This window comes from Eschrichtius robustus, chromosome 3 (genome assembly GCF_028021215.1).
Source record: "Eschrichtius robustus isolate mEscRob2 chromosome 3, mEscRob2.pri, whole genome shotgun sequence".
NCBI lineage: Eukaryota > Metazoa > Chordata > Mammalia > Artiodactyla > Eschrichtiidae > Eschrichtius > Eschrichtius robustus.
This window is the reverse complement of record NC_090826.1, coordinates 44,544,880-44,572,386: the sequence shown is the minus strand read 5'-3', so window position 1 is coordinate 44,572,386 and position 27,507 is coordinate 44,544,880. Positions and strand designations below refer to the sequence as shown.

General features: G+C 45.5%; 1 protein-coding gene across 2 annotated transcripts; it reads left to right on the top strand.

Annotated features, from left to right (window-relative positions):
• ECHDC2 (enoyl-CoA hydratase domain containing 2) lies at positions 1–25,960 on the top strand. 2 transcript variants are annotated; one of them, XM_068539891.1, is made up of 10 exons: positions 1–221; positions 12,840–12,907; positions 12,978–13,065; positions 15,556–15,642; positions 16,466–16,558; positions 17,986–18,045; positions 18,263–18,450; positions 22,943–22,993; positions 24,425–24,472; positions 25,323–25,960. In XM_068539891.1, the coding sequence occupies exons 1-10, from the start codon at positions 89–91 to the stop codon at positions 25,398–25,400; spliced, it is 894 nt and encodes a 297-aa protein (XP_068395992.1). In that variant the 5' UTR covers positions 1–88; the 3' UTR covers positions 25,401–25,960. The 2 variants fall into 2 exon arrangements, with proteins under 2 accessions (XP_068395992.1, XP_068395993.1); XM_068539892.1 differs by having other exon boundaries at positions 2–221; positions 17,989–18,045.
• Positions 25,961–27,507: the final 1,547 nt, after the last annotated feature.

Here is a 27,507-nt window from a genome sequence, read left to right as displayed (position 1 = left end):
ACGAAGGCCTGGGACTGAGCGGCAAGCTTTCAGCCGGAGAGGAGTGGGTGGTGGAGGGGCCGAGAGGCACCTTCCCAGACTCGTCCGGATGCTGCGTGCCCTGACCAGCGCCCTGCGCCTTCCGAGTCCCTGGAGGCCCCGTGAGGCCCGTGGCTGCGCCGCCAATCCCGCGGCCGCAAACCGCGAGATCCAAGTGTGCGCTCTGGCGGGTCCAGACCAAGGTAAGTGCTCTGTCCTGGGGGGCCCGGGAGGCGGCTGGGGCGAGCTCTGGCCGGCTGTCCGAGGCCGGCCCGGCGCCTGACACTACTGCCGGGGCGGGACCCATGACCAGCGCACCCACTGCCCCGGAGCAGACTGAAACTGATCTCGGAGACAGCAGTGAGCGGTCCTGAAGAGAGATCTTAGTTCCCTGCCCAGGAATTGGACCTGGGTACCTGGATGAAAACCAGGAATCCTAGCCAGTAGACCACCAGCGAGCGGTTAGAGGCTAGAAGCAAAGTGGCCCTGGCTCTTTCCCCCATTTGAAAAAAAGAATGTTTCAAGGAGGCAAAAACTGTAAAAACATGTACAAAGTTTATTATTAGAGACACAGCACAACATGGGAGCGCACACAGAGAAGCAGTTTATTTATTTAAGTCAGAAGCTAGGCAGAAATACACAGAGAGAACGAGTATGGCCTTCCTCTCTAATGAGGAGGAACGCAGTAAAGAGCTGATTTAAATTACTTATATAGGACAGTCCTTCCAGGTCTTTGTTTACATTTGGCCAATTATCTTGTTTCTTTTCCGCACCTGACCTGCCCTAGGGCCCTCCCCAACAGGCGTGCGCAACTTTTTGCTAAGATTGATCCCACCAGAGGCCTGTGGGTGTATGTCCACACTTATTATGGGGTGGCGCCTCCTCCCTTTTTGACCCCCACGGAGCCTTCCCGCCCATGTGCAGACAGGGTAGTTTTCCTTGACCTCAGGAGTGGTCATCTTATCTCTTTATTCCAGCAGAGCTCAGCTTCTGCCACTAGCTTTGTCCTTGGATTGTCTGGGTGAGAACAAAGCTTCAGTTTTAGTCCACTTGACAAACACCAGCTGTCTGGCCCACGGGCCTATCTATATCCTACCTCAAATCCCCCCTGAGAGACGTGAACCCCGAAGAAATCTTTATTGGGAGGATGAAGGGCAATGGTCTGTCTTCTGTAGCTTCTGCAGGCTGGAAAGGGGCTTGTAGACCCTACCTAGTTGGGGTCACGGAGCTCTCGCCCTATCTCACTAAGGGGTCCCAGGGCGACTTCTGTTGTTATTCCGGCAGGATCTGTTCCGAGGAGTGGCTGGAATCTCTGCGTCACTGTCATCTTGATGTGAAACTATTGTAATCTGGAAGAGACAAACTTAACAAGTAGATGAAAAAGGCAGGAGCCACAATAAAAGAATTATTGTAACCAGAGGCCCAAGCTGGAGTAAGATCCAGGATACATTTGGTAGCATTCCTTTAACTGTGGTCCAGATATAGTCAGCACTTAGGTTACCCTGTCCAAAGGAATGAAGCCATTTAGCATGGTCATATATCTTTTGATGTTCTCTTTTATTAGCCCAGTGTGATTGATGTAGGTGTAACAGACTCAGAAGTAGTTGGAAGAGTGACAACCTGAACATTAATAGACAAAATAGATCTCATTTTTTTTTTTCCGGAGAATAAGCCTGAATTCCAGTCTAGACCTGGCACTTCGAGGAGACTTGTAGCCAGTAGGTTTTAACTTTTGATGTGGTATTAACATATAAACCAAAGCAGTTGTCACCATTAATAATTTTAGTGTTTCTCTAGGTATGAGAAGATGCAAGAATTTGGGCTTATAAAAACCCTTACCTGAAAATATCTAACTATCTGAAGGCCTGTTCTGCCAGTTTTTCCCGGAGCACAGAGTGCCTCATTCCTGATCTCCACCCTGAGCTCCTTTCAGGGGGTGTTGAAGGTCAGCAGCTGCAGCAGCTCCTGATTTAATCTTTGTAGAGGCAGATGGCAAGTGCCAGTTTCCACTCGGCAGGGCCCCTTCATGGCCATAAATTTGACCATGGTTTGGGGGGCGTTTCATGTCCATTTTGTCCCACAGTGCTAGGAATGTTTATTTCCTCCGCTGATAGGCCACACAATGCGTTGTTACTGGACTAGGCCTTGTTAGTAGTAGCCAAAAGTCTCTGGACCACCTGAGACTAGTCTAGTCTCTTATGGTCCAGGAAAATATTCCCTCTTGTTGCTTTTTCCCATACCTAGAGTTACACCATTACAATCATTAATCTTATATGGGACTATCATTTTATCAGAGGCTCAGTCACATATTTGGTAATGTACGAAATAACAATTTTGATAAGGCTGCTCAGAACCCAACGGTCTCCAGTTTCTGGAGGGACCAGGAAGAAAGAAAAGAAAAATGTTTTAATTTTACCCACAGGTGTAAATTACCAAATTGTTGTAAACCATAAGTAGCTTGAGAAGAAGAGATTCTTTATATCTGAAAAACAAAGATTAAAAGCTAGCAATATGTCAGACAAAAAGTAATAAAAGAATTATAATCATATTTAGCAGTTCATTTAATCCCATGTAATTAATTTTTGTTCTGAGTCCAGTTTTTCCATTAGTTTTGTTGACCTTGCCTGATGATTGAGGATGATAGTTACAGTGATAGTTTTAAGAAGTTTGTGAAGTTTTTGTTAAGGCTTGTATGATTTATCCAGTGAAGTGGGTGTCTTGATCACTGGAGATTGTAGAAAGTATACCACAAGTGGAAAACACTTTTTTTTTTTTTTGGCTGCATTGGGTCTTTGTTGCTGCACGTGGGCTTTCTCTAGTTGCGGCGAGCAGGGGCTACTCTTCATTGCAGTGTGTGGGCTTCTCATTGCAGTGGCTTCTCTTGTTGCGGAGCATGGGCTCTAGGGTTGCAGGCTTCAGCAGTTGCAGCACGCAAACTCAGTAGTTGCGGCATGCGGGCTCTAGGGCGTGTGGGCTTCAGTAGTTGTGGTACACAGGCTTAGCTGATCCACGGCATGTGGGATCTTCCCAGACCAGGGATCAAACCCATGTCCCCTGCATTGGCAGGTGGATTCTTAACCACTGTGCCACCAGGGAAGTCCCAGAAAACACGTTTTTAATCTTTTATTTTTTTCATTGTGAGGGCATTAACCTTCCAGCCAGGGAAGGCTTTAACCCATCAAATTAAAAAATGAGGTTTGTCAGGGAGCTGGGAAAAGCCAAGTGGCCGTCTTGGATTTCCCATAGCCCTGTTTAATTTACAGTCATTGTTTATCCATTTTATTTATTTATTTTTTAATAAATTTATTTTATTTTTGGCTGCGCTGGGTCTTCGTTGCTGGGTGCAGGCTTTCTCTAGTTGCAGCGAGCAGGGGCTACTATTTGTTGCTGAGCGCGGGCCTCTCATTGTGGTGGCTTCTCTTTGTTGTGGAGCAGAGGCTCTAGGCACGCAGGCTTCAGTAGTTGCGGCTCGCAGGCTCTAGAGCACAGGCTCAGTAGTTGTGGCGCACAGGCTTAGTTGCTCTGTGGCATGTGGGATCTTCCTGGACCAGGGCTCGAACCTGTGTCCCCCGCATTGGCAGCCAGATTCTTAACCACTGCACCACCAAGGAAGCCCCTGTTTATCCATTTTAAATTCTCTGACTTAGGAGTAGACCACTGCCATACTACAAGGACATCAGGATGGCAAAAGTCTGACAATGAGGGGTTAATCTTTGTAGAAGCAGAATGAACTTTATCTACATGTGCCATAATCTTCACAGATCATTGTGAAATAATATTTATTTACTTTAACAAAGTAACAAAAGATTTTAAAAACAAATATAAATCACTTAAATGCAAAGAAATTCACACAGTCTATTATCAAAAGCAGCATTCCAAGAAAACTTTGTTCTCTTTTATTTATTTATTTATTTATTTATTTTTGGCTGTGTTGGGTCTTCATTGCTGCGAGCGGGGGCTACTCTTCATTGCAGTGCACAGGCTTCTCATTGTGGTGGCTTCTCTTGTTACGGAGCACGGGCTCTAGGTGCACAGGCTTCAGTAGTTGCAGCACGCGGGCTCAGTAGTTGTGGCTCACTGGCTCTAGAGCGCAGGCTCAGTAGTTGTGGCACACAGGCTTAGTTGCTCTGCGGTATGTAGGATCTTCCTGGACCAGGGCTTGAACTCACGTCCCCTGCATTGGCAGGCAGATTCTTAACCACTGCGCCACCAGGGAAGCCCAAAACTTTGTTCTCTTAACAGAGAAAGAGAACCAAATTTCAGTCTGGTACCAGCTTACTGTTAATCACAAAATTTATTTACCTAATTAAATTTAATCTAGTCTTAATCAATCTTAACAACATACAAAATTCTATTCTCAAAGTTCCTTTTTCACAAACCTTTTATCACCTTTTGGATTCATATTAACTTGTCCCATTTTTTCCCATCCATAAACAATCAGCTCTAAGACAAAATTATTTTCCTCTTTTATTTTTTTAACAAAAAAAAATCTCCAGTCTTTATATATTTTCTTGCTGACAACAAATATCCTACTTGCTTTACACACTGAAATGCTTCCCTTGTCACTTTAGTAGCTTTGATTACATATTATAATTTTTAACCCTTAAAAAAATCTTAACTTCTAGTGAAAACCAAGAAGAAAGCAATTGTGAACTGCTTGTCATATTGGCATTCTCTGATTAGCAAACTTAAGAGCATATTGATTAGCAAACTTAAGAGCATATTGATTGAGCATTGTTGGGTTTTGTTTGTTCGGTTGGTTGGTTTTATTTTGTTTTGTTTCTGTTTGGGGGTAGTTTTATTTGCGGGGGTGGTGCTGGGGGGTGGTGGTTGAACTTTGCATTCAGTGGTGTTACTCACTCCCCGCAGTCTGCTGCTCGTTACCATCAGGGCAAGGTCCTTCTCTTGTCTTTACTTTATCCCCAGTCCAACCCCTCTAACCTTCCCTGCATTTTATGTAGCATTGTTTGTGTCCGAGTTTTAATTTACACAGAAGGCACTGTTCTAGACATCTCATATTTCTTCCTTTTTCCCACTTGATGCTAAGTTTTGAAGAGCTGCTTTGCCATATAAATCTGTTCCTTGCTCCCTGCTGTTGTATACTGCTCCCTAGTGTGCATCCCCCACTTTTGATGGACATGTAGGGGCTTCCAGTGTCCAACTACATCACTTGGTGAGAATTCTCTGGCCACGTGGGATTGCTGGTGTTAGAGAATACCCCTTACTCTCATGCTTAGTTCACTGCCAAACTGGCAATGGCGCTTGCCTTGAAATAATTATAGTTATTCTCCCAACTTTACAGATTAAGAACCTGAGGAACAGAAAGGTTAAGCAATTTGAACCAGCTCTGATTTCAAAACCTGTGTTCTCAACTATTAGGTCATCACTACCTCTTCTGGTAATTCAGTGACTCAAAACACAGACTTGTACATTAGTTAAAAAATTACCACGGGCCATAGACCTTAGGGCTCACTTGTAAAAAAGGGGAATTTTTTATCTAGAAATAACAAGCATCAGGAGATTAAGCCTCTGCCCCTGCCAGAGGGCATATAGAAGGAATGAGAAAAGGAAATCGAGGAGAAGCAGTGGAGGAGGCACGAGGAGGGGACCCACACACAGGAGAACCACCCCACCACCCCCGTTAGAAGCCACCAGTTCTGCCTTCCACTTGGCATGATGTCACCAGAGCATAGTCACATTGTGCCTGTTGTCCTTGAAAATGGGATTGTTAACCCACTCTTGGTTAACGCTTGTTAACCATTCTTCACTCTTCCTTATGGCTCTACTCCAGCTCCTTAGCTGGATGTTCAAGTTTCTCCACCACAACCTGACATTGTCACCTTATCTCTTCTACTCATGTGTTTGTTCATTTCAAGCTGTCCCACCTCAGTGTTTTGTTCTAACTATGCCCCTGACTTGGGTCCTCTTCTTTCCTCTCTACCTTTGTAAATCCTTCTGGAATTACACACACACACACCCCCCCATTGTCCTTTTACATCCCTTGTGTCTGGACTTGTCTCCTCATCAGTTGTTAGCTCTTTGAGAGTGAGGATTGCTAGCCGGGTCCAGCTATTAACTTTGGCAAATTCTCTTCTTTTCTGGGCCTCAGTTTCCCCTTCTATATAGTAAGGGATTGTTAAACCAATTGGTCTCTATACTACCTTCCAGTAGTTTCTATTGACTCCCACCCACATCACCTTGTGATTCAGACCATCCAGTCAGATGGGACTCTAGGTCATCTGCGAAGGAAATCAAATCATCAGCCAGTGGTATGGGGGGATCTGGTAAGAGTAGAGAGGGTGCAGTGCACTACTGGGGCCCAGCAAGGGCAAGGTTCCTGGAATAGGGGCTCAGCTAAGAAGTCAGGGACCACGGCTGAGTCCTCTCTATTTCTCTGGGGCCTGGCATGTGGTAGTACAAGTTGCACATTGTCAGGTGAATGAATTAAAGCCAAAGACGCCCTGTCTGGCTCCTCAGGGCTCCCAGCTTAGATTTCTCACCTCATATGGGGCCCTAGACTTTCCCCAGCTTCTGTGCATTTTCCCTGCCCACGGTACCCACAAACTATGTTTAAGCACTTGTGGGCATTATCTCTTTTAATCTTCATTACAACCTTTTTAGTATTTCTATTTACAGATTGGGAAAGTGAAGGTCAGAAGGGTAAAGTAATTTGCCCAAGGCCATGAAGCTGGTATGTGACTGAGCTGTGACTTCAGCCAAGCACCATATTTACATTCTGAAAGAGGGAGATAGAGATGAAATATGGGAGAGAGTCAGCCAGAGAAAAAGGAAAGACAGAACAGGAAAGCAAAGAGATGAGAGGAAAGTTTCTGTCAATCCCAAGACGTCATGACTGTATTAGTTTTCTATTGCCATGTAACAAATTACCACAAACTCTGTGCTTAAAATAACACACATTTATTTTCTCATAGTTTCCGTAGGTCAGAAGTCCAGGCACAATTTAGCTGGGTTCTCTGTTTCAGGGTTTTAGCAGGCTGCAATCCATGAGCTGGTGGGGGCTGTGGTCTCATCACAGGCTCAACTGGGGAGAGATCTGCTTCCAAGTTCCTCACGCTGTTGACAGAATTCATCTCCTGTGGTTGTAGTACTGAAGTCCTGTTTTCTCGCTGTTGGCCAGGGGGCCACTCTCAGCTCCTAGAGGCTGACCACAGTACCTTGCCACACAACCCTCTCCACAGGTCCACTAGTTTCTCTAGTGTATGCTAGTAATATAGAGTCTTATATACATCATAACCTAATCACAGAATTAACATCTCATTACCTTTGCCATATAATTAGACCTAATCTTACAAGTGATATTTTATGACCTTACCTGTATTTTCTTGGTTAGAAGCAATTCACAGGTCCTGTCCACATTCAAGGGAAGGGGATTGTGCAGGATGTGAACATGGGGGCCACTCTAAGGTCTGTCTGCCACAATGACCTTGGACCTAGACTGTTCTCCTCAACCCTTCTGATGTGGTTTCTCTGTATCCACCACAGTTTCCCTTCCCCAAAGTTGCAGCATTTTCTCATCTGGAGAGGATCTTTGGGACATCTGAGTTCCTCAGTGGGACCTCCAGGCCTGCTGGGCTCAAAGAACTCTATGAAGGTTTCTGGGGAGGCTAAAGAAGCCCACCTAGCCTGCATGTTACAGTTCTCTGTCCTGGACCACAGTTCTCTAACTGTGGCTGGAAACCCTGTCCCTTGAGAGCCCTGAAACTTTCATTGGCCCTTCTCCGTGTCTCAGATCAACTCACACTGAGAATGCCATCTTAATAAATCCTGCTTGTTCTTCAAAGCTAAACACCCTGAGAGAAAATAATAAGGGGGCTTTGAAGCCCAAAGGATTGGTAAACACTCCTCTAGTCCATCCTGACATTTTACAGGAGGGGAGATGGCCAAGAAGGCATAAGAGTATTTGAGCCCCTGCCCAGAGCTGGTCTCTCTTCCCCACACCTGACCCAGATTTGGCAGATGAGTTGAGGCCAGAGTGAGGTGCAAGGGCCAGATTGTAGGGGGTCTTTGGGGTGGTATTAAGGATTTAGACTTAATTTTGATGAAAAGGGAGGGGAAGAATATGGTCAGATTTGGGTAAGAAGGATGACTCTGACCCAGATGAGGGAACAAAAGTGCAGGGGGAAGGGGAGGCAAGACTGAGGGCAGAGGGCCAGTTGGGAGATCCATGTAATAGAAGAAAGAGCCCACCAGGTTAGTGGCTGCAGGGAGGGATGTGAGCTGATAGGTATGAGATCTAAGAGGTTGAATTGGCCGCTTGGGAGACTGAGTAAACTTCAAGGGTGAGGAAGATGGAGGCAACATGACAGAACTCTGAGTTGATATGTCATTCGCTCACCAAAGGAGCAGGAGAAAGAGTGATCATTTTTTGACATGTTGGTCTAGATGTCAAGTGGGCAGCTGGATATTCAGGCTCGGAGCTCAGAGGAGAGCTGGACGGGTGTGCAGGGCAGTCCTGGGTGTCCAGGAGGTAGGCACACGGGAGGCGTGAAGGAAAAGGGGCAGATGAGCAAGTGCAGCCCTCCTGACTCTTCTGCCTTGCCTCACGCTGCTCTCCCTTTGCTCTGAACTCCACCAGTTCTGGAAGACACTAAAAGGTGGCACAATGTGCCCCCCTGCCCAAAAAAATATGCCACATTGGTATAGGGATTTTTTTTTTTTTTTTTTTGGCTAGGCACTTCAAAAAAACAGCAGATGCAAGAAGGGCATTCTAATCTCCCCTTTGCTTACTGAAAACAGGAGATTAAAAACTCCCATGTGAAAGATGTCCTCCCTGAACCTGGAGAAAAGAAACATTCTTCAACAGGGAGTTGAAGCCAAGAGAATTCTGTACAAACAGACAACTGTGTACAAACAGGCCTTATCTTCCTTTAGCCTCCCACATAGTTAACTCTTCCACACTGACATTCTTTCTTCAGCCTACTATGAAAGCATGTAGGTTCTACCATTTCTGGGGGTTTTCATTTCCTTCTGAGGGCTCTCATGTTACGTAAAACTTACACAAATTTGTGTGCTTTTCTCCTCTTAATCTGTTTGATGTTGGTTTAATTCTCAGGCCCAGCCAAAAAACATTAAGAGGCCCAGCTCTACAAACCCTATAGTACCCTGCTCTGCTATACTCAGGGCCCTCATCTGTACCACTCCCTCTGTCTGAAATGGGCTTTTCCCCACCAACACACACACACACACACACACACACACACACACACACACACACACACACACACACACTTTTGCCTGGCTGACTCCTATTCGTTCCTCAGCTCTCAGCTGAAAGGTCACTTCTTCCTCTGGGAAGTCACTGCTCACCTTCTACACTAGGGGCCCCCTCTGCCCACTCTATACCGCTTACCTCCTTGTCCTTTTTCCCCCCATGTTCTCATCACAAATAGTAATTACTGGTTGAATGTCTGTCTCCTCTGTTAGACTGTAAGATCTAAGAGGAGAGGGACTGGGTCTGCTCTGGCCTCTGACATCAGTGTCTGGTACAGAGGCCAGCATGTGTTAAATTCGTAATTGTACAAATGACTGAATAAAGAGATCTTGGATTGACCTTTCAGGAACTTCAACATTAAAAAATTGAGTACTCTCACAGAGAACAGACTTGTGGTTGCCAAGGGGGAGGAGGGGGAGGGGGAGGGATGGATTGGGAGTTCGGGGTAAGCAGATGCAAACTATTATATATAGAATGGATAAACAAGGTCCTACTGTATAGCACAGGGAAATATATTCAATATCCTGTGATAAAACATAATGGAAAAGAATAGGAAAAAGAATATATATACACCCACACACACATATATATATCTGAATCACTTTGCTGTACAGTAGAAATTAACACATTGTAAATCAACTATACTTCAATAATTTTTTTAAAAAATTAAGTAGTCTCTTACCTGTAGTATTTTTCCCATCATACCTCACCCTTCAAATGAAAATTTTTACCTATTCTTACCTTGCTCAAATGCTTCCATCTATGAGCTGCCATCTGTAATCCTATAGTACTTCATGTGCTTACTTTACTTATGACCTCATGTTATCATTTACTTGTATTAGGCTGTAAGCACCTTGAAGACAGGGGCTGTTACATAACTTATAACTCCCACAATTTATTATATATCATAGTTGTTCAATAGATACGTAAGGGTTTTTTTCATAGCCAATACTTGGTTTTTATTTTCAGTCTTTTTAGTTTTAGTCGTTGTACTGGGTGCTATGCTTTTCTTAAACTCTTATTTATTTGATACTAATAAAATTAAACATCTTTTCATGTGCTTATTGGCCATGTGTATGTCTTCTTTTGTGGAGTTACCTTTTTGTAAGAGTTGGGGCTTTTTAATTGAAATATAATTGACATATAACATATTAGTTTCAGATGTACAACAAAATTCGATATTTGTATACATTGTGAAATAATCACCACAGTAAGTCTAGTTAAGAGCCATCACCACACATAGTTACATTTTTTTGTATGTGATGGGAACTGTTTTTTTTTAAGTAATTTTACTTTGTTTTATTTATTTATTTTATTTTTGGCTGCATTGGGTCTTCGTTGCTGTGCACGGGCTTTCTCTCTAGTTGCGGCGAGTGGGGGCTACTCTTCGTTGCGGTGCACGGGCTTCTCATTGCGGTGGCTTCTCTTGTTGTGGAGCACGGGCTCTAGGCACGCGGGCTTCAGTAGTTGTGGCACATGGGCTCAGTAGTCGTGGCTCGCGGGCTCTAGAGCACAGGCTCAGTAGTTGTGGCGCACGGACTTAGTTGCTCCACGGCATGTGGGATCTTCCTGGACCAGGGCTCGAACCCATGTCCCCTGCATTGGCAGGCAGATTCTTAACCACTGCGCCACCAGGGAAGTCCTGTGATGGGAACTTTTAAGATGTACTCTCTTAGCAACTTTCAAATATACAATACAGTCTTGTTAACTATAGTCACCATGCTGTACATTACATTCCCAGGACTTATTTATTATAGATATATGTTGAATAAATGAATTAAGAATTTTAAAATTGGGTAGAAGAAAACCTAGAAAAGTGCAGAGGCATCATCTGAGAGGTAGGAGGAAGACCAGGAGAACGTGGGGCCACAAGGCAGATATATGTTACTACACATCTGTCAAAACCCACTGGATGTACAACGCTAAGAGTGAACCCTAATGTAAACTATGGATGTTGGGTGATAATGATGTATCCATGTAGGTTAATCTTTTGTAACAAATATCCCACTCTGGTGGGGATGTTAATAGTGGGGGAGACCATGCATGTGCAGTGGGCAGGGGATTTACGGGAAGTCTCCGCATTTTCCACTCCATTTTCCTGTGAACCTAAACTGCTCTGAAAAAACTAAGTCTATTAAAAAAAAAAAAAAAGCCAAGGCAGAAAATGTTCAAGGAAGAGCATGTGTATTGTCAGCAGAGTTAACTGTTGCTGAGCCTGGGACCAGGATGGAAACATGTCCCTTGGTTAGTGATGTGGTTACATTGGTCACTTTGGTGAGAATGGTTTCTGCTGAGTGACGGGGTGGGAACTAGATTGGAGAAGGCTTAAGTGAATGGAAGGCAAGAAAGTGATTAACTGAGTACGGAAAACCCTTTCAAGAATCTTGACTGCTGCGGGTGAAAGAATATCACACGGGTAGGGCAAAGGTTATTCTCTTGCCAAAGAGGACGGAATGTGAGTGTGCTCAAGCCTCTGGATTAGTTGCTAAATTCCTGTGACAGAGGAACCTGGTCACTTGCCCCATGAGTATCCAATCAGTGAATTCCATGCTGCAGGACACCTTACAGGTCAAATGCCCCAGGTTCTTTAATAAATAACTTCTGGGTTTTTCCTTATTGTTATTATTATTATTATTATTATTGGCTGCATCGGGTCTTAGCTGTGGCACCCAGGATCTTCATTGCGGCGCGGGCTCTTCGTTGTGGTGCACGGACTTCTCTCTAGTTGTGGCATGAGGGTTTTCTCTCTAGTTGTGGTGCGAAGGCTCCAGGGCGTGTGGGCTCTGTAGTTTGGGGCACGCAGGCTCTCTGGTTGAGGCTCGCAAGCTCAGTAGTTGCGGCGTGCTGGCTTAGTTGCCCCGTGGCATGTGGGATCTTAGTTCCCCGACCAGGGATCGAACCCGTGTCACCTGAATTGGAAGGCGGATTCTTTACCACTGGACCACCAGGGAAGTCCCAACAAACAACTTTTGAGGGAAAGACAGGACTAGAGGCAGAACCTGAGAATTTTAACAAGCTTTTAAAAGACACCAATGTTTTTGAAAATTAGCAAGTCTAAACTGTGAAGTCTAGAGATGCACATTTGTGTGATAAAACTAAAGAAATGCATGGAAGTGATCACCATAGACGTCAAGAGAGTTGTTACTTTTGGGGGGAGGAGGGAACAATGAACGAGTCAGAGCACACGAGGAGGTTTCTGGGTGGTGATATTATTATAACTCATTCAGCTCAAGAGGAAGAAGTCCGCTATGGAGAAAAGAATAACGGAGAGATACGTGAAATTGAAGAAGGGGTGTGTGGTGTGTGTGTGTCTCACAATGGCAGAAGCAGGCAGGAACCACTGTAGCAGTCATTCTTGTCCCTCTCCCCATGTTGCTCCAAGGTTCACAAGCCCTTCTACTTCTTCTGTGAGGCAGAAAGGGCAAGAGTTATTCTCCCCATTTTATGGTTGGGAAAACTGAGGCCTGGGTGTGTGAGACTTGCCTCAAGTTACACTGCTCATCGAGGGTAGAGGCTGCCCAGATCCCAGGCCCCAGCCCAGGAGTGAGCAGGGCAGCTGGCTCACCCAAGGCTGCCCTGTCCTCTGCAGGAATCACTGAGATTTTGATGAACAGACCAAGCGCCTGCAATGCCCTGGGGAACGTCTTCGTTAGTGAGGTGAGAAAGGGTGGGCACGAGGGTGGGCTGGGGCTGGGTTGGGAGGTATCTGATGGTGTCTCCTCTGCAGCTGCTGGAAGCTCTGGCCCAGCTGCGGGAGGACCGGCAAGTGCGTGTCCTGATCTTCAGAAGTGGAGTGAAGGGTGTATTCTGTGCAGGTGGGTTTCCTTTCCAGCCCCTGCGCCGCGGCTCAGCAGGGCTCCCCCCGGCCTGCAGGGCATTTGTGGAGGGTGGGGTCCTTAGGTCAGCTCCAGCACAGGACTCATTATTCCCATTTTAGAGATGTGAACTCAGCGGTAAAATTCCTTGCCTAGGGTTACACAGATAGTAAGAATTCAGTTTGAACTTGGCCTCTCTGACCCCCAAATCCTTGTTCTTCCTGCTGCACCACGAACTGTCTGACTCTTCACTGAGGAAATGAGGAAGCTGAGTCCAAAGACGTTCACAAGGTCTGTGGCCAAGATGGGACTCTGTGCCCCTTTGCCCACCTACAAGATCTCAGTCCGTCAACAAAACTCTTCAATGTCTCTGCACCACTTGGTCCTCGCCATGCACTTCATTTCAAAGATGAGAAGTGCCGCATCCCAGGCCCACAACAAGCAGATGAATGAGAGCTGAGCTGAGCTAAGAACTGGCTCTGGGGTGGCTGTGGAGAGGGCACTGGGGAGGCGGGAAGAGGCTGTGGAAGGCTAGGGTGGGAGGAGCGTGACGCTTAAGAGTTTTCAAGGAGATTTGGCTCAGTCCCTAGGTCTCAGCTGTCCAGATCACGGTGACCAGCTCGGGGTCTGCCATGGCAGGATAAGTATGCGGACCAGTCTGCCTGACCCCGCTGCCCTGGCTGAGGCCCTCCTCCTCCCCTGGCCTCTTCCTCTGGTTCCACCTCTGTCTGACCTCTTCTATCATGGTCACTTCATGCCCCTGTTAGCCCCACTCCTCACTATCCCAGCTAAGGACAGGGAAGTAGGGGGGCTGCAGGAGGTCTGAATCTGCCCCTGACTTGCTCTGGAATCCTGGGCTAGTCCCTGTCACTCTCTGGGCCTCAGTTTCCCCATCTCTCACTGAGGGGCTGGAACTAATCAAAGACTTCCAAGGGCTCTCCCAACTGACTTTCGGATAATCTAAGACTTGTGAAGACTATATTCACCCCTTACTCCCGCCTCAGGCCCCTGCCATCTGGTCTTTGATGATGCCTCCACTGTCACTCCTCTCACCAAGGTCCCTGCCCACCTCCATGCCACTGGGCCCTGCACTCCTCAGTTCTCACCCTAACTTGACCTCTCAGCCTCCTTTGACCCCACCAACCCCTTCTGTTAAAAAAAATAATTATACAGTGATGTATGTCAATTATTTCTCAATAAAACTGGAAAAAAATAACTAACAAATTTTTATTTTATTACTATTTAACATATTTTTTGAATTGTCATAAATATATATATATTACACAAAAATTTACATTTTAATCATTTTTAAGTGTAAAATTCAGTGGCATTAAGTACATTCACAAGGTTATTCAACAATTACCACTGTCCATTTCCAGAAAATTTTCATCATCCCAAATAAACTCTATACCCATTAAGCAATTCCTCCCCATTTGCCTAATCCCCGGTAACCTCTGTTCTACTTTCTATCTTTACGAATTTGCCTATTCTAGGTACCTCAGACAAGTGGAATCATATATTCGTCCTTTCATGTCTGGCTTATTTCACTTAGCATAATGTCCTTCATGTTCATCCATGTTGTAGCATATTGCAGAATTTCTATCCTTTTTAAAAACAAATATTCCATTTTATATATATGTAAATTTTATGTATATATTTATTTATTTTCCACATTTATTTTGTTTATCCATCTGTTGATAGACCTGGGTTGTTTATACCTTTAGGCTATTGTGATTAATACTGCTATGAACATTGGTGTGCAAGTATCTGTGTGAGTCCTTGCCTTCAATTCTTTGGGGTATACACTTAGGAATAGAATGGCTGGACCATACAGTAATCCTATGTTTAACTTTTTGCGGAGCCACCAAAATATTTTTCACAACAGCTGCATCATTTTACATTCCCACTAGCAATGCATCAGGGTTCTCCACATGCATGCCAACACTTTTTGTTGTTGTTGTTGTTTATAATCGCCATCCTAATGGGTGTAAAGGGGATATCTCATTGTGGTTTTTATTTGCATTTCCCTAATGACTAACGATGTTGAGCGTCTTTTCCTGTGCTTACTGACTTATCATCTTTGGAGAAATATCTATTCAAGTCCTTTGTCCTTTGTGGGTTTTGTTTTTGGTTTTGTTTATAGTTGTAGGAAGTCTTTATATATCCTAGATATCAATTCCTCACCAGTTATGTGATTTGCCAGTATTTTCTTCCATTCGTGGGTTGTCTTTGCTCTCCTGATAGTGTCCTTTGATGCACAAAAGTTTTTGATTTTGATGAAATCCAGTCTATCTTTTTGTTGTTGTCGCATCTCTCCTTTTTTTTGACCACCACCGCCCCCCTCCCCTGGCTTCCCTAACCATGTTTTCCCGGTGTTTCTCTTTCCTCTCTGGCTGCTTCTCTTCAGATTTCCTTTGCTGGATCCTTTGACAGCCTGGGATGCAGTAACAACTGGTCATTTTCCAAGGGCTGTCACCCTTGCATCCGCAGGTGCAGACCTGAAGGAGCGCGAGCAGATGAGTGAGGCGGAGGTGGGGGTCTTTGTCCAGCGGCTCCGAGGCCTGATGAATGAGATTGGTGAGGGTCCTGGAGTGCGGAGGAGGAGGGCATTCCGGGGTCCTGCTGATCCCAGCCTCACCCCACCCACCACTCTAAAGACAGAACAGTTTCTGTTGTGAGCTCTGTGGAGAGACAGATGATTCTGGGGGGTCGGGGGCAGGGAAAAAGGAATTCTACAAGGGGGAGGGTGTGACGAGGGTTCAGAGGGCATTTCTCCCAGAGGGAGCCCTGGCTTCTCAGCCTTTGTGCGCTGCTGGTTATGACCCCCAACCCCTGTGCCCTCAGGGTGCAACCTGGCCTTTTCAGAGTCAGGTTTCACCAAGCATGCTTTCAGGCTTTGACAATGGTTGTTCTTTTGCCTGGAATATCCCTCCTTGGCCATCTGAACTTTCTACTCGTTCTTTAAGACCACCAGTGCCTCCTCCTCCAGGAAGCTGTCCCTGATCCATCCTCCAAGCTTCCTTTATCAGAGCACTGATTACCTGGGTCATCATTGCCTGTTTACAGGTCTGCCTTCCCCACGTCTGATTCAGCTGTGTTCCCAGCACTCAGTATGGGCCTTGGCACACAGAATGAGAAGGGAGTGCAAAAAGGCTGGTCCCAGGGAGGCCAGCAGGAGATTACCCTGCCCATCTCCCCACTCCCGATACCCAGCTGATCGCACAACTCTCCCCAGTGGGAAAACCAACTTCTAAGATAACATGGCTGAGGTATCAGGTAAGGTCCCCAAACCTGGGACCAATGAAGCCCTCTGTCCCAACCAGTTAGCTCCTCCCCTCCCTGAGACACTGTCCTGGTCCTGCCAGGGCCTCGCAGGCTGAGCCTTTCTTCATCTCCACAGCAGCCTTCCCTGTGCCCACCATTGCAGCTATGGATGGGTTTGCCTTAGGTGGAGGCCTGGAACTGGCCCTGGCCTGTGACCTCCGAGTGGCAGGTACTGGGCACGGGGAGAGGTGGGGTAGGGTGGGGAAGGAAGAGTGAAACAGGCTAATTCTGGGGATTCTGCAGTCAGCCACTGCTCTTGGCTTTCCAAGCAGCCACAGAACTAAAGGCAAGGTGGGGAACAGGGAGTTCAGGCAGCGGCTGGTTCCCCTCCTGGCCTAGCCCGACTGCGGCAGTACCCATCCTTCTCAGAGTCAGCTGCCCTCAGCTCAGGACTGCTCCTACCAACCCCAGAGCAACTGCTAATGTGACAGCAAAAAGAACAGAGAGAGGAAAGGCTGGGGGCAAAGACTAACTGTTCAACCTTCCAGTTCTGTCCAAGCCAGCTTTTTCAATCTCGTTTTGAGCAAAGGTGAGCCGTGGGGGCAGTCTGTCACCTGCCCAGCTAATCACAAACACGCCTGGGCAAGAACACTGCCCTCTGGTTCATTGGCACCCGAAAAGGTTTGCATTACTAGTTCAGAGAAATTGAGCTTTGAAGAGAGGAGGGGAGGATGAAGATAATCGATCACTTTTTAACCTTCCTGTCTTGGTGGTTAGGTGCGCCCTTCTTGGAGGCAGTCAGAGAAAGTCTGAGTGCCATCACGGTGCTACTCTCTTCCCCTCATTGCTTTCTCCCACCACCCAGGAAGAACATTTTTTAAAAATGTGTAACCCCAGGCATAGAGGGAGCTTATATCTACAAGATGAGTATCGAAGAGAAGGCATCAAAATACCAGGTCAGGTCACAGCCCCGGCTCTGCTTCTCACCTACCTATGTTTAGGGCAACTAACTTGCAGGGTGTAGTGGATAGGAGGGTGACCGTAAACTCCTCCCTCCCGTACTGCATGCTTCAGCTGGCCTGTGCTGAGGGAATTCAGAAGAAGCCTGTGTGGTGGGACACCTCAAGGAGGGCTTCTCAGAGGAAGCAGAACTGGGGAAAGAGGATGTGGACCGGAATACAGGAAAATTTTAGGCTGACAAAAAGCTGGGAAAAATAACTGGTGGAAGCAGGAGTCAGTGACACTCTAGGCCAAACCTGAGCTAAGCATGCATGAGACAGAGAAGCCATTAACTTACAAATAGGTATTGCGCACCTTCTAGGAACCCCTTCCTTGTTCTAAGCACCATTACCTCACTTAATCCTTAGCAGCTCTCTGAAGTAGGCAGAAGAGGGGTATTCGTCTTTTTCCCACCTGTGAGGTTCAGAAAGGGTAAGAGACTTGCCTGGTGAGTAGGGGAGGTAGGATGAGTGCCTGGGCCTGCTGACTTCCAGGCTAGGGCTCTTCCAAAGGCAGCATCTGGAGGAGTCTGGCTGTGGCCACACCACGAGGGAAGTGGCTGGCTGGAGGAGTGAGCAGAGCCCACAGGCGGTATCGCTTCTCCTTGGGGATTGGCGCTGGAAGGTAGGGTGGGGGCTTCATTCTGTTTTGTTTAAGCAGCTTCCTCAGCTGTCATGGGGCTGATTGAGACCACCCGAGGACTCCTCCCAGGAGCAGGTAACTTCAACCCACAGCATCCATCCTTCTTTACCTGTTCAACTCCACTCTATCCAGCATAATTCCCTACTTTCCTCTTTTGCCCTATATTCTGGCCTCTGCCCTGCCAACCTAACTCAGTCTGCTCTTCTGAGAGGTCTTGGCTGACTCCCAGCCTGGGCCTTCTCTGGCCTCCCACTTCCCATGCAGATTCACCACCCCTACTCCATCCTGGCAGGAGGGACTCAGAGGCTGCCTCGATGCCTGGGGGTGGCCCTGGCGAAGGAGCTCATCTTCACAGGCCGACGATTGAGCGGGGCACAGGCCCAGGCTCTGGGGCTGGTGAACCATGCCGTGGCCCAGAATGAGGAGGGCAACGCCGCCTACCACCGGGCACGAGCACTGGCCCAGGAGATCCTGCCCCAGGTTTGGTGATCGCCCAGCACAGGAAGGCCTGTGCCATAGGGGATGCACGTGTGGAGAGGCCAGGGGGCAACGGTGTCTCGTGCAGCCACATAAGATCCATTTACCCACATTTATAAAATTAACCCTCTTTGGAGTTTTAGCATCCATTCAGCCATCCAGTAAATTAAATCAGATTTTAAGTTAAAATGAAAATTAAGTTCTGAGGGACTGGAATCAAATAGGCTTGAAAATCCTCAGAACAGCACTGTAAAACAAAACTTCCTGAGATGATATAAACATCCTCTACCTGTGCTGTCCACTAAGGCAGCCACTAGCCACATTATTTAAATTAAAATTAAAATTTTAGTTTCTCAATTACACTTGCCACATTTCAAATGCCAATAGCCACATGTGGCTATTGGCTACTGTATTGTACAGTACTGCATTAAAATGTCCCAAAATTGAAAAAGCAAGATTCTAAAGCAGATAAAGAACTACAAGCTCAACTTTCCGACCATACTACACGGTGGAAAAGTGCTTGAAATACGTGATGTAGGACGTGTTACGATCCATTAATTTTTTAAAATCCTCAAATAGCCTATAAGCATAGTCTCCCAAAAGGTTTAGAGACCCAGGGAGTAGGTTTAGGCCCTGCCTACATGTAATCTCCAAGTACCTGAGAGGCTCTGCTGGCTTCTCACTCCTCTAAGAGGACCCAGAGGGAGGTCCCAAGTTTCCGCAAAGATACGCAAGCAGCTGAAATGGAGCTAGGTTTTGCTAATTTATAATACTGACTTAGCCCATACGGAGCATGTCATCCATCCGACACAATCCTAGGTACTTTAATAGTGTCCAAAAATCAACAATCCAGTTGAGCTGATTATCCCCATTGTATCTATGCTATAACAGACCCAGAAAGGTTAAGTGACCGTTCATCAAGGTCAAAGAAAGTGACTGCAATACCAGAAAGAAAAATAGTAACTGGTATTTTGGCATTAATTTTGCATAATGCAGAATATAATACAAAAACTGGTATTTTATTTTAAAGAGTGCAGAACATGTACGATTTTTTAAAAAAACAAATAATGCATTTCAAATACAAAAAATTACAGACGTTACAAAACGAAGTTAAAATATAAGCCTATAAAAATGTTAACCATACTCTATCATTTTAATCTTATTAACAGAGAAAAGTATTTGAATTAATCATGAAAAGTAAAAAAGAGGTATTTTATTTTGGAAAAAAAATACTGTCTTCCTTAAATAATCCTGCCTCTTTTTATAACTTTGAGGTCTTCTTTGAGGGCAGAGACTATAAAAAACTGATAGCGAATTTGGTTTAAAAGAAAGCATTTGTTTTGTCTTCATTTCTTCTTTTTATTGATAGTTTCATCACATATAAATGGAGAGTCTGATGCTGTTAATTTTAATGCTGTCATGTTTCTGTTATAGCTGGTCAGAAAGTCTCTGAACTAATACAAAACTCTGAATGAGTCAGGATAGTAGCTAATTACACTTCCACAGAGGGGGCCTATCCAGCAAGACTTGTAGACTACAGGGCTTACCTTTTTGCATAAACTAAATAACTGGGTCTTTGAGCTTGATCTCAAGATGATTCAGGCTTCAGATTTTTCAATATATTGAAATAACGGTATTCTACTAATATAATTACTAGTATTTCAGTATTTAAAAGCAGCTTTGTATACCAAAACACGAGCATACCAAAAATTAGTACTAAAATCACTAATGCAAATGCTAGGACATTTTGATGCAAGCTGAAAAACAAATCTTTAACTTCCAGCTGAGTAACTGGGTGCCAAGGATGAAAGGGTTCTTGGATGGGGTGAGCACAAGGGGGTGGTGTGGTAGATGGCTGCCCTCTAGCGGACAAACTACTAAAACTAGGGAGTCAAGTGGCTGCAGAGATTAGAGCCCAGAAAAAACTGTCAATAAACACAAGGTCCACAACTTAACACTGAGATCTTCCCTTTAAATAATAAACATACCTTATCCTTTGAATATGGATTTGGCTACGTTTTCCACTTGAACAACAAAGGGATGGAACATACTGTGGCCAGTGTGACTGACTGTTCTCATTTCCAAATAATATGAAATGATCATATTTCTAATAATTCATACACACACACAGACACACACACACACACACACCCAGTGCACCCTTGAACAACACAGGTTTGAACTGTGCAGGTTCACTTATACGTGGATTTTTTTCAGCTAAATACATACTACAGTACTACACGATCCGAGGTTGGTTGAGTTCGCGGATGCAGAACTCTATAGGGAAGGCTGGCTGTAAAGTTATGTGCAGATTTTCCACTGCATGGATGGTCGGTACCCGTAACCTCTGGGCTGTTCAAGGGTCAACTACCTATATATATGTATATGTATATACACATACACACATACATACATACACACACACTCAGAAACATAAATGTGTGTTTTCAACACAGTACAACATAGCTATGTAGTTTTTAATTTTCTGTGATGAGAAATCAGTAGTTAAATAACATATTCATGACAAGCAAATCAAATAGAACAGAAGAATAAGAAGGACATAAAGTAAAAATCAAAAGTAGGGTGACCCTGTTTACCTGGGGCTGTCCAGGTTCAACGTGAAAGTCCCATGTCCTAATAACCCTTCAGTCACTGGCAAACCGGGACAGGTGGTCACCAAAACATCGCTCAATTCCCCAATCCCTGTCCCCAGAGATGACCACTGTTAACAGTTTGCACACTCTTCCAGAAATATTCATTGTATGTACAATATAAATTATGCACATATACTCACATATCTAAATGACTCTAAATTCTTTTTAGGATGGTTTAGGTGACAAAGAACACACCTTTACAGGCTAATCCAATTCTAACAGACATTTAAAACCACGAAATTAAAATATGCATAGAAAAGAATTCAAGCAGTATGGAAAAGTATAAAACAAAAAAGTGAAGTTCTCCATTCTCTTGACCCTTCTCCCCAAAGGCACATCATACCAACACCTTTTACACAAATGAAATAATATACACACCAGTATGCACCTTTCTTTTTTACCTACTACGTTGGAGAGTTTCCCATTTCAGCACATACTTATCAACCCCATTCTTTTAAACAGCTGCACACTTTTTCATTCATGGGATGGATGTGCCATCATTTAACCAGTACTCTAGTGAGGAACATCATGCTGCTTACACCTTTATGCTCCTGAAAAATAGCTGGAGTGAATAACTTTGTACATCTTAGTGTACTTCTGGAAGTGCATCTGCAGGGTAGATGCCTACACGGAGTTACAACATGAAAGAGCATGTGCATCTAATTTGCCAGTTCTTGTCAAACTGACTTCCCGAAGCATTGTACCAATTTACTCTCCTATCAATTATGTATGCAAATACGTGCTTCCTAAATCTCAGCTATAATGGGCATTACCAACACTTTACAATTTACCTAGTCTGAGGTGAAAAGGAGCATCTCACGGTTCTGATTTACGTTTCTTTAAAAGTAAAGCTGAGCATACCTTGTGCCTGTATTTCTTTTCTGTGAACTAACTTTTCATACTGTTGTGAATGTTAAAAAAACATTATACCAGCTTTTTGTTAAGGAAATTCTTCTGTCACAGTATCACAAATATATTTTCCCAGTTTTTGATTTTTGTCTTTTATTTGTGGTATTTTTCACAGTCTGAAGTTCTTCATTTTTATGTATTTGCTTTTTTATTTATGGCTTCTATGCTAACAGACTTTTTAAATCATTCTTTTTCTGATAAAGTCTTACTTACAAAAACTTCAAATAATATGAATAATATAGGAGGCAAAAGCACTCCTTGCCTGGAAGTGGGGCTGGGGATGGAGTGCGAGGCCTGCTGTGACACAAGCTAACTGGAAGCAAGGCCAGTGACGCAAAGACGGCCACTTGGATGCTCTTGCAAAATGCCCCCTCAGGATTTCAACCCAGGCCTGTCAGACTCCAAAGCCCAAGTTCCTAATCTTGACCTTTTTTCACCCTACTGGGGGAAAACTTGCTTGCAGTGGAGGCTTGAGATGAGAGGGGTAGAGGAAGGGAGCAGCAGTGGGACAGGTGACTGGGAATCAGATCTAAGCTTCACCACTGACTCACTGGACAAACATGGCCAAGTGCTTCACCACCCTGAGCCTCAATTAAACATGGCACCATCCTGGAAGGATGGGTAGCACCATTTGACCATTAGAGAAGTCTGTGGGTGGGAAAGTATTTGGAAAATGTCGTACATGTTGGAGGGATGGATTAAATGACAAGAACCCCAGATGGTCAGGATTGGGAGGGTCAGGGATCAGTTAGGCTTCCTCCATTACAGAAAAGGAACATCAGCTGAGAAGTAGCAGGAACTAAAACTAACGAAACTTAACACTGTCAGTAGAACAGCTGGATCTCTATGCAGACCTCTTCCCCCACCGTGGAGCTGTGTGCCCAACTATGAGCACTGATCCCCTCCTCAACCAAGCTTTTTCTTTTCCCTAGGCCCCCATTGCTGTGCGGCTGGGCAAAGTAGCCATTGACCGAGGAACAGAGGTGAGAGGGTTTTGGGTTGGAACTTGGGTCCCACTAAAGTCAGTGGGGTGGCTGGGAGGTGGTGCTTTCATGGCAAACAGATGGACAGCACAGCTGGAAAGAACTCGGGAGCTGGACTCTTCTAACAGACTTTGAGTCTGACCTCTCTCTTTGTGCCTTACTTTTATCTACCTACAAAATGAAGTTTGGCCAGGTGATATTCCAAATGACATTTTATCCTCATCTCTCTCCCTTGGAGAGAGAAGGAAATTGAGGTTCAGAAAGGGTAAGACTTATCCAGGGTCACAGACAACAACAAGCGAGTAACAAGAACCCAGGTCTGCGTGGCTCCCAGTCCACGTTCTCAGGTTTGTGTTGGTGTCAGGAACGTGGCCTCGTGGACCGGGCTCAGGTGTGGTGCCTTGGCTGCAGCTAACCCGTCCTAGACATCAACTTATTCATTCATTCATCACACACTGAACCTAGACCTGAACTGGGACACAGAAATGAGTCAAATATGGTCACTGCCCCCAAGGTGGGGAGGGGGACAGACACAAATCACTAATAAAAGGTCAAGGGTACCAAGCAGACACCCTGGAGAGGTTAGAGCTGCACTGGCCATGTGGCTACTGGCTACGGTATTGGACAGTGCTGAGTTGGAGAATGTTTTCTAGAATTGGGGCTTAGGGTGGATGAGAATTCCAAAAAATAGGGAAAAGTGTGAGGAAAAACACAGAGGTGTATAAATAAGCAACTTGACAGAACAGGACGAAGGGATGAGTGAGACAACATAGCATGGAGGTTAGGGGCATGGGCTCTGGTGCTGGACCATCTGGGTTCAAAGACCTGCTTTTCCACATACTGTTGTGCCCTTAGACAAATCATTCCACCTTTCTATGCCTCAGATTTTTCAGCTGTATAGTAGGGAAAATAACCCCTGTTGTGAAAGGTACTTCTCTTAGAATAGTGCTTGTAAGTGGTAGTAATAGCAAGTACTGGGCAGTATAGGCTGGGAAGTTGCCAGGGGCCGAGTCATAAAGGCCTTAGTCCTCGGGGCAATGGGAAGCCAGCAAAGTTCACTAATAGGGGTGACAGGAGGCATGGGGAGGCAGCCAGATGGCAAGGAGGGAACACTGGCTGTGCAAGCACAGCTCAGGCACAGCCTCCTCAGCTCTACAGGCTATGTGTAATCCTCCCCACTGTTCTCACAGCCCACATTCGTCCCAGCACTGTTTCACCACTGTTATGAATGGTATTGCCTCTCCAGGTAGGGGATTCCTTATCATCTCATCTCTCTTCATATGGGCTGGCATACAGTAAGCCTCAAAAATTCTTTGCTGGAAGAATCCATAATCAGTAAGAAGTGGTGTAGGAAGTAGGGGCAAGCTGGCGCCCAGTGCTGATGGAGATGGGCAAGGTCAGGCTGATCCAGGCACAACTTCTTTCTTGCAGGTGGACATTGCATCAGGGATGGCCATTGAAGGGATATGCTATGCCCAGGTATGTGTCTGCCACCAGTCCTGCATGCTTGTAGCAGAGGCCGGGCCAGAGTGGGGGGCCTTAAGTACTATATGACCAATTCAGTAGGTTCCTCCCAACCCAGAGAGTCAGTCTTTGTGCCATTCCTTCCTCAGTTAGCCTGGGGTGATCCCAGGGGAGCCACACTGCTCCTCTCTGGGACTGTTTCCTCAGCCATCTAATGGTGGCGTATCCTGCTCTACTTGGGTGCCCAGAGAATCACAGAGGAACTTGAAAGAGAAGAATAGCAGCTTGTGCGATCTCTGTACCAGTGGCTACTGTAGAGGCCAGGCTGGAGTGGGACATCAAAGCCTTGGTTTTCACCTGTAGGCTGTGTGTGTTCGATGGCGGGGCAATAAACCTGGGGCTGACCTATTTAGCCCCTCACTCCTGGGTGAGTCAAAAATATTAACCTCCAGGTTAACAAATAACGAAAATACTCCTAAACAGGGGGTCCTGGGACTTGTAAGACGTAGTGTGAACCAGCTACACATCAGGATTCAAAGCCAGAGTTCTTACTGCAAAGCCTAATCTATCTTCTCTACTGAGTAGCCTCATTTCAGACTGCTGCACGAGACTGTGAGCTCTCTGGAGGCATGCAAGCTGTGTGCAAAGAGAGGCTAGTGTGACAGGCCTCGGGTGCTGAAGAGGCAGCCTGCCTTCCCCAGGAGACCAAGGAGCCATCGAGGCCCATACTGTTGCATGGCCCAACACCGGAGTCCAGAGGCAGTGAAAGACTTGGATTCTGTCCTTGTCATGCGTTGAACAAGCTTGAGCGAGTACTGGCGTCTGGTCCTGCTCCCACAGACTAATACCCTGTATGTTGTTTCAGAACATCCCGACCCGGGATCGGCTGGAAGGCATGGCTGCCTTCAGGGAGAAGCGGCCCCCTAGATTTGTTGGCGAGTGACTTCCTTTGAACCTTAAGCATGGGAGATGCACACCTTACAGGGCAGGATCCAGAAGGAAAATGTGCAGCGTGCCCACCCTCATCATTTCACCTCTCTAGGCTTCAGTTTCCTCACAAGGACAATGATCGATATAAAATGACTGGCACAGTGCCTGGCACTAAGGTGCTGACTATGCCACCTACTGCTACCTTCGTCATTCCTCACCCAGGCTAGACAATCACTGGCGTCGGGTTGGCTTTGGAGAATACCTGTCTCTCCCTAGTAGAACGATCAACTAAGGACAAAACAGACCCCTCTGGGCCTTTATATCGCTGGCACTCAAGCCTGACCTCTGCATCTCAGTTATTAGGTGCTCACCAGAGATGACAGGAGGTTGTAAGAACCACCCCCCAACTGCCCTGTTTCTTCCTCTGTACAACAGAGATAATAAGGAAACCCTGGTAGTGGTTGAATAGGCCCAGCTCTCTGCCAGTTACTCACTGTGTGCCTCAGCCTCCTCATCTATAATGAAACTGTTGGGAGGACTAAAACAATAATAAAACACCTGATGTTCAATAAACGTGAGTTATTATTCATGTACAGCGTTCTTTTAAGAACCAGATGAAATCATGGCTGTGAAAACCTTTTGTAAACCGTAGTGTGGCAGGCAAATCTTTGATGGAGCATTAAATAGCTTTCAGGAGTACTGAGAAGGGAACTATTAACTCTGATGGACAACATGGAAGGTCAGGAAATGGGCAGGTAACACTGGAGTTGAAAGCTGAAGGATCAATAGGCATTTGAGGCAAAAAAGAGGAAGCCTGAGGGGAACAGCACGAGCAAAAGTGAGCAAGATGACGACACTCAGAAATAAAGGGTGGCTGATATGCACACTAGTCTCAGGAGCCCTCCTTCTGTGTACCAAGGCAGGGGAAGAGACAGCCACGTGGTCATTCTTTAACTGATCTGAGCTTTCTGAGCCTATGCCTGGCCAGACTCAGAAGTCACTAAGCCATGGGCATGGACACATACCAGTAACATTGTTGACTTGCTGCTAAATACAAATGTGCCCCAAAGTTGTGCTCATCTCCTGAAAGGGAGAGTAACACAGAAGAGCCCAAGTCTTAGAATCAGCCGCAACCGCATGAGCAGTATCTATCTACCCAGGAAAGTAACCTGAACTTCCTCTTTCTCATCTGTTAAATGGGGAGGATAAAACTCAACTATCGCAGAGGATTGTTGTGAATGAGACAAAACTTGGAGAGGTGCCCAGTGTAGAACTGGACCTCGACAGGCACTATTTCCCACCCACCCTCCTCACATTAGCCTAAGCTAGTATCTGGTAACAGCATGTTCCAACATACGGAACTCAGGTCAGGAAAGTAAGACAGCCTTTTGAACCATGCAAAAGAGTGAATGAGAGAAAATACTGTGTAGTTGCAGGACTATAGAAGGAAGCAGGTTACAAATTCCTCTGATCGAGTCACCAGTGAGCAATAGTTTGAAATATGGTTTAGAATAAGAATAAGCCTCATCTGATTCCAAACGAAGGTATATAGCATTCCAGTTAAGAGTCTGGCCAGCTAACAGCACAAAAATCTAGTCCTAAAATAAGCTACTAATTCAGAAAGGAATTTATTTCTTTGAAAAATTTAAACAGATGAATGGTAAAACATGTTTTGTTAGTTGTCAATAATAAGGTGAGGAAGGACTTCATACTCTATTCCATAGAGCGGGTTTGCAGAGGACACAAACCAAAGCTTCTGATAGTTTATACTGTCGTTGAGGCTGGTTCTCAGAAAAGCACACTATTTTTCTCATCTCCATATTAGGTAAGAGCACCTCTTTACATCTCTGGCACAGCCCTTCCCTTTCCTCTCAGTCTTGGTCACAGTCCTAACTCGAATTAAAAATTTGAGGGATTGAGGGATTGAGATTTATAATCCCCATATAATCTTTCATCTGAACACTCTATTCTCAGTCCTAACTTTGACCATGCCCCACCAGCACACCCAATTACACACAATGTTATGCTTACTCAGTCTAATGTGTAAAGTTGGAGGAAGAAAGGTCAAAGGTAGACTATCCAAAATCATAAAAATATATTTCTCTTCCCTCCATCCAACA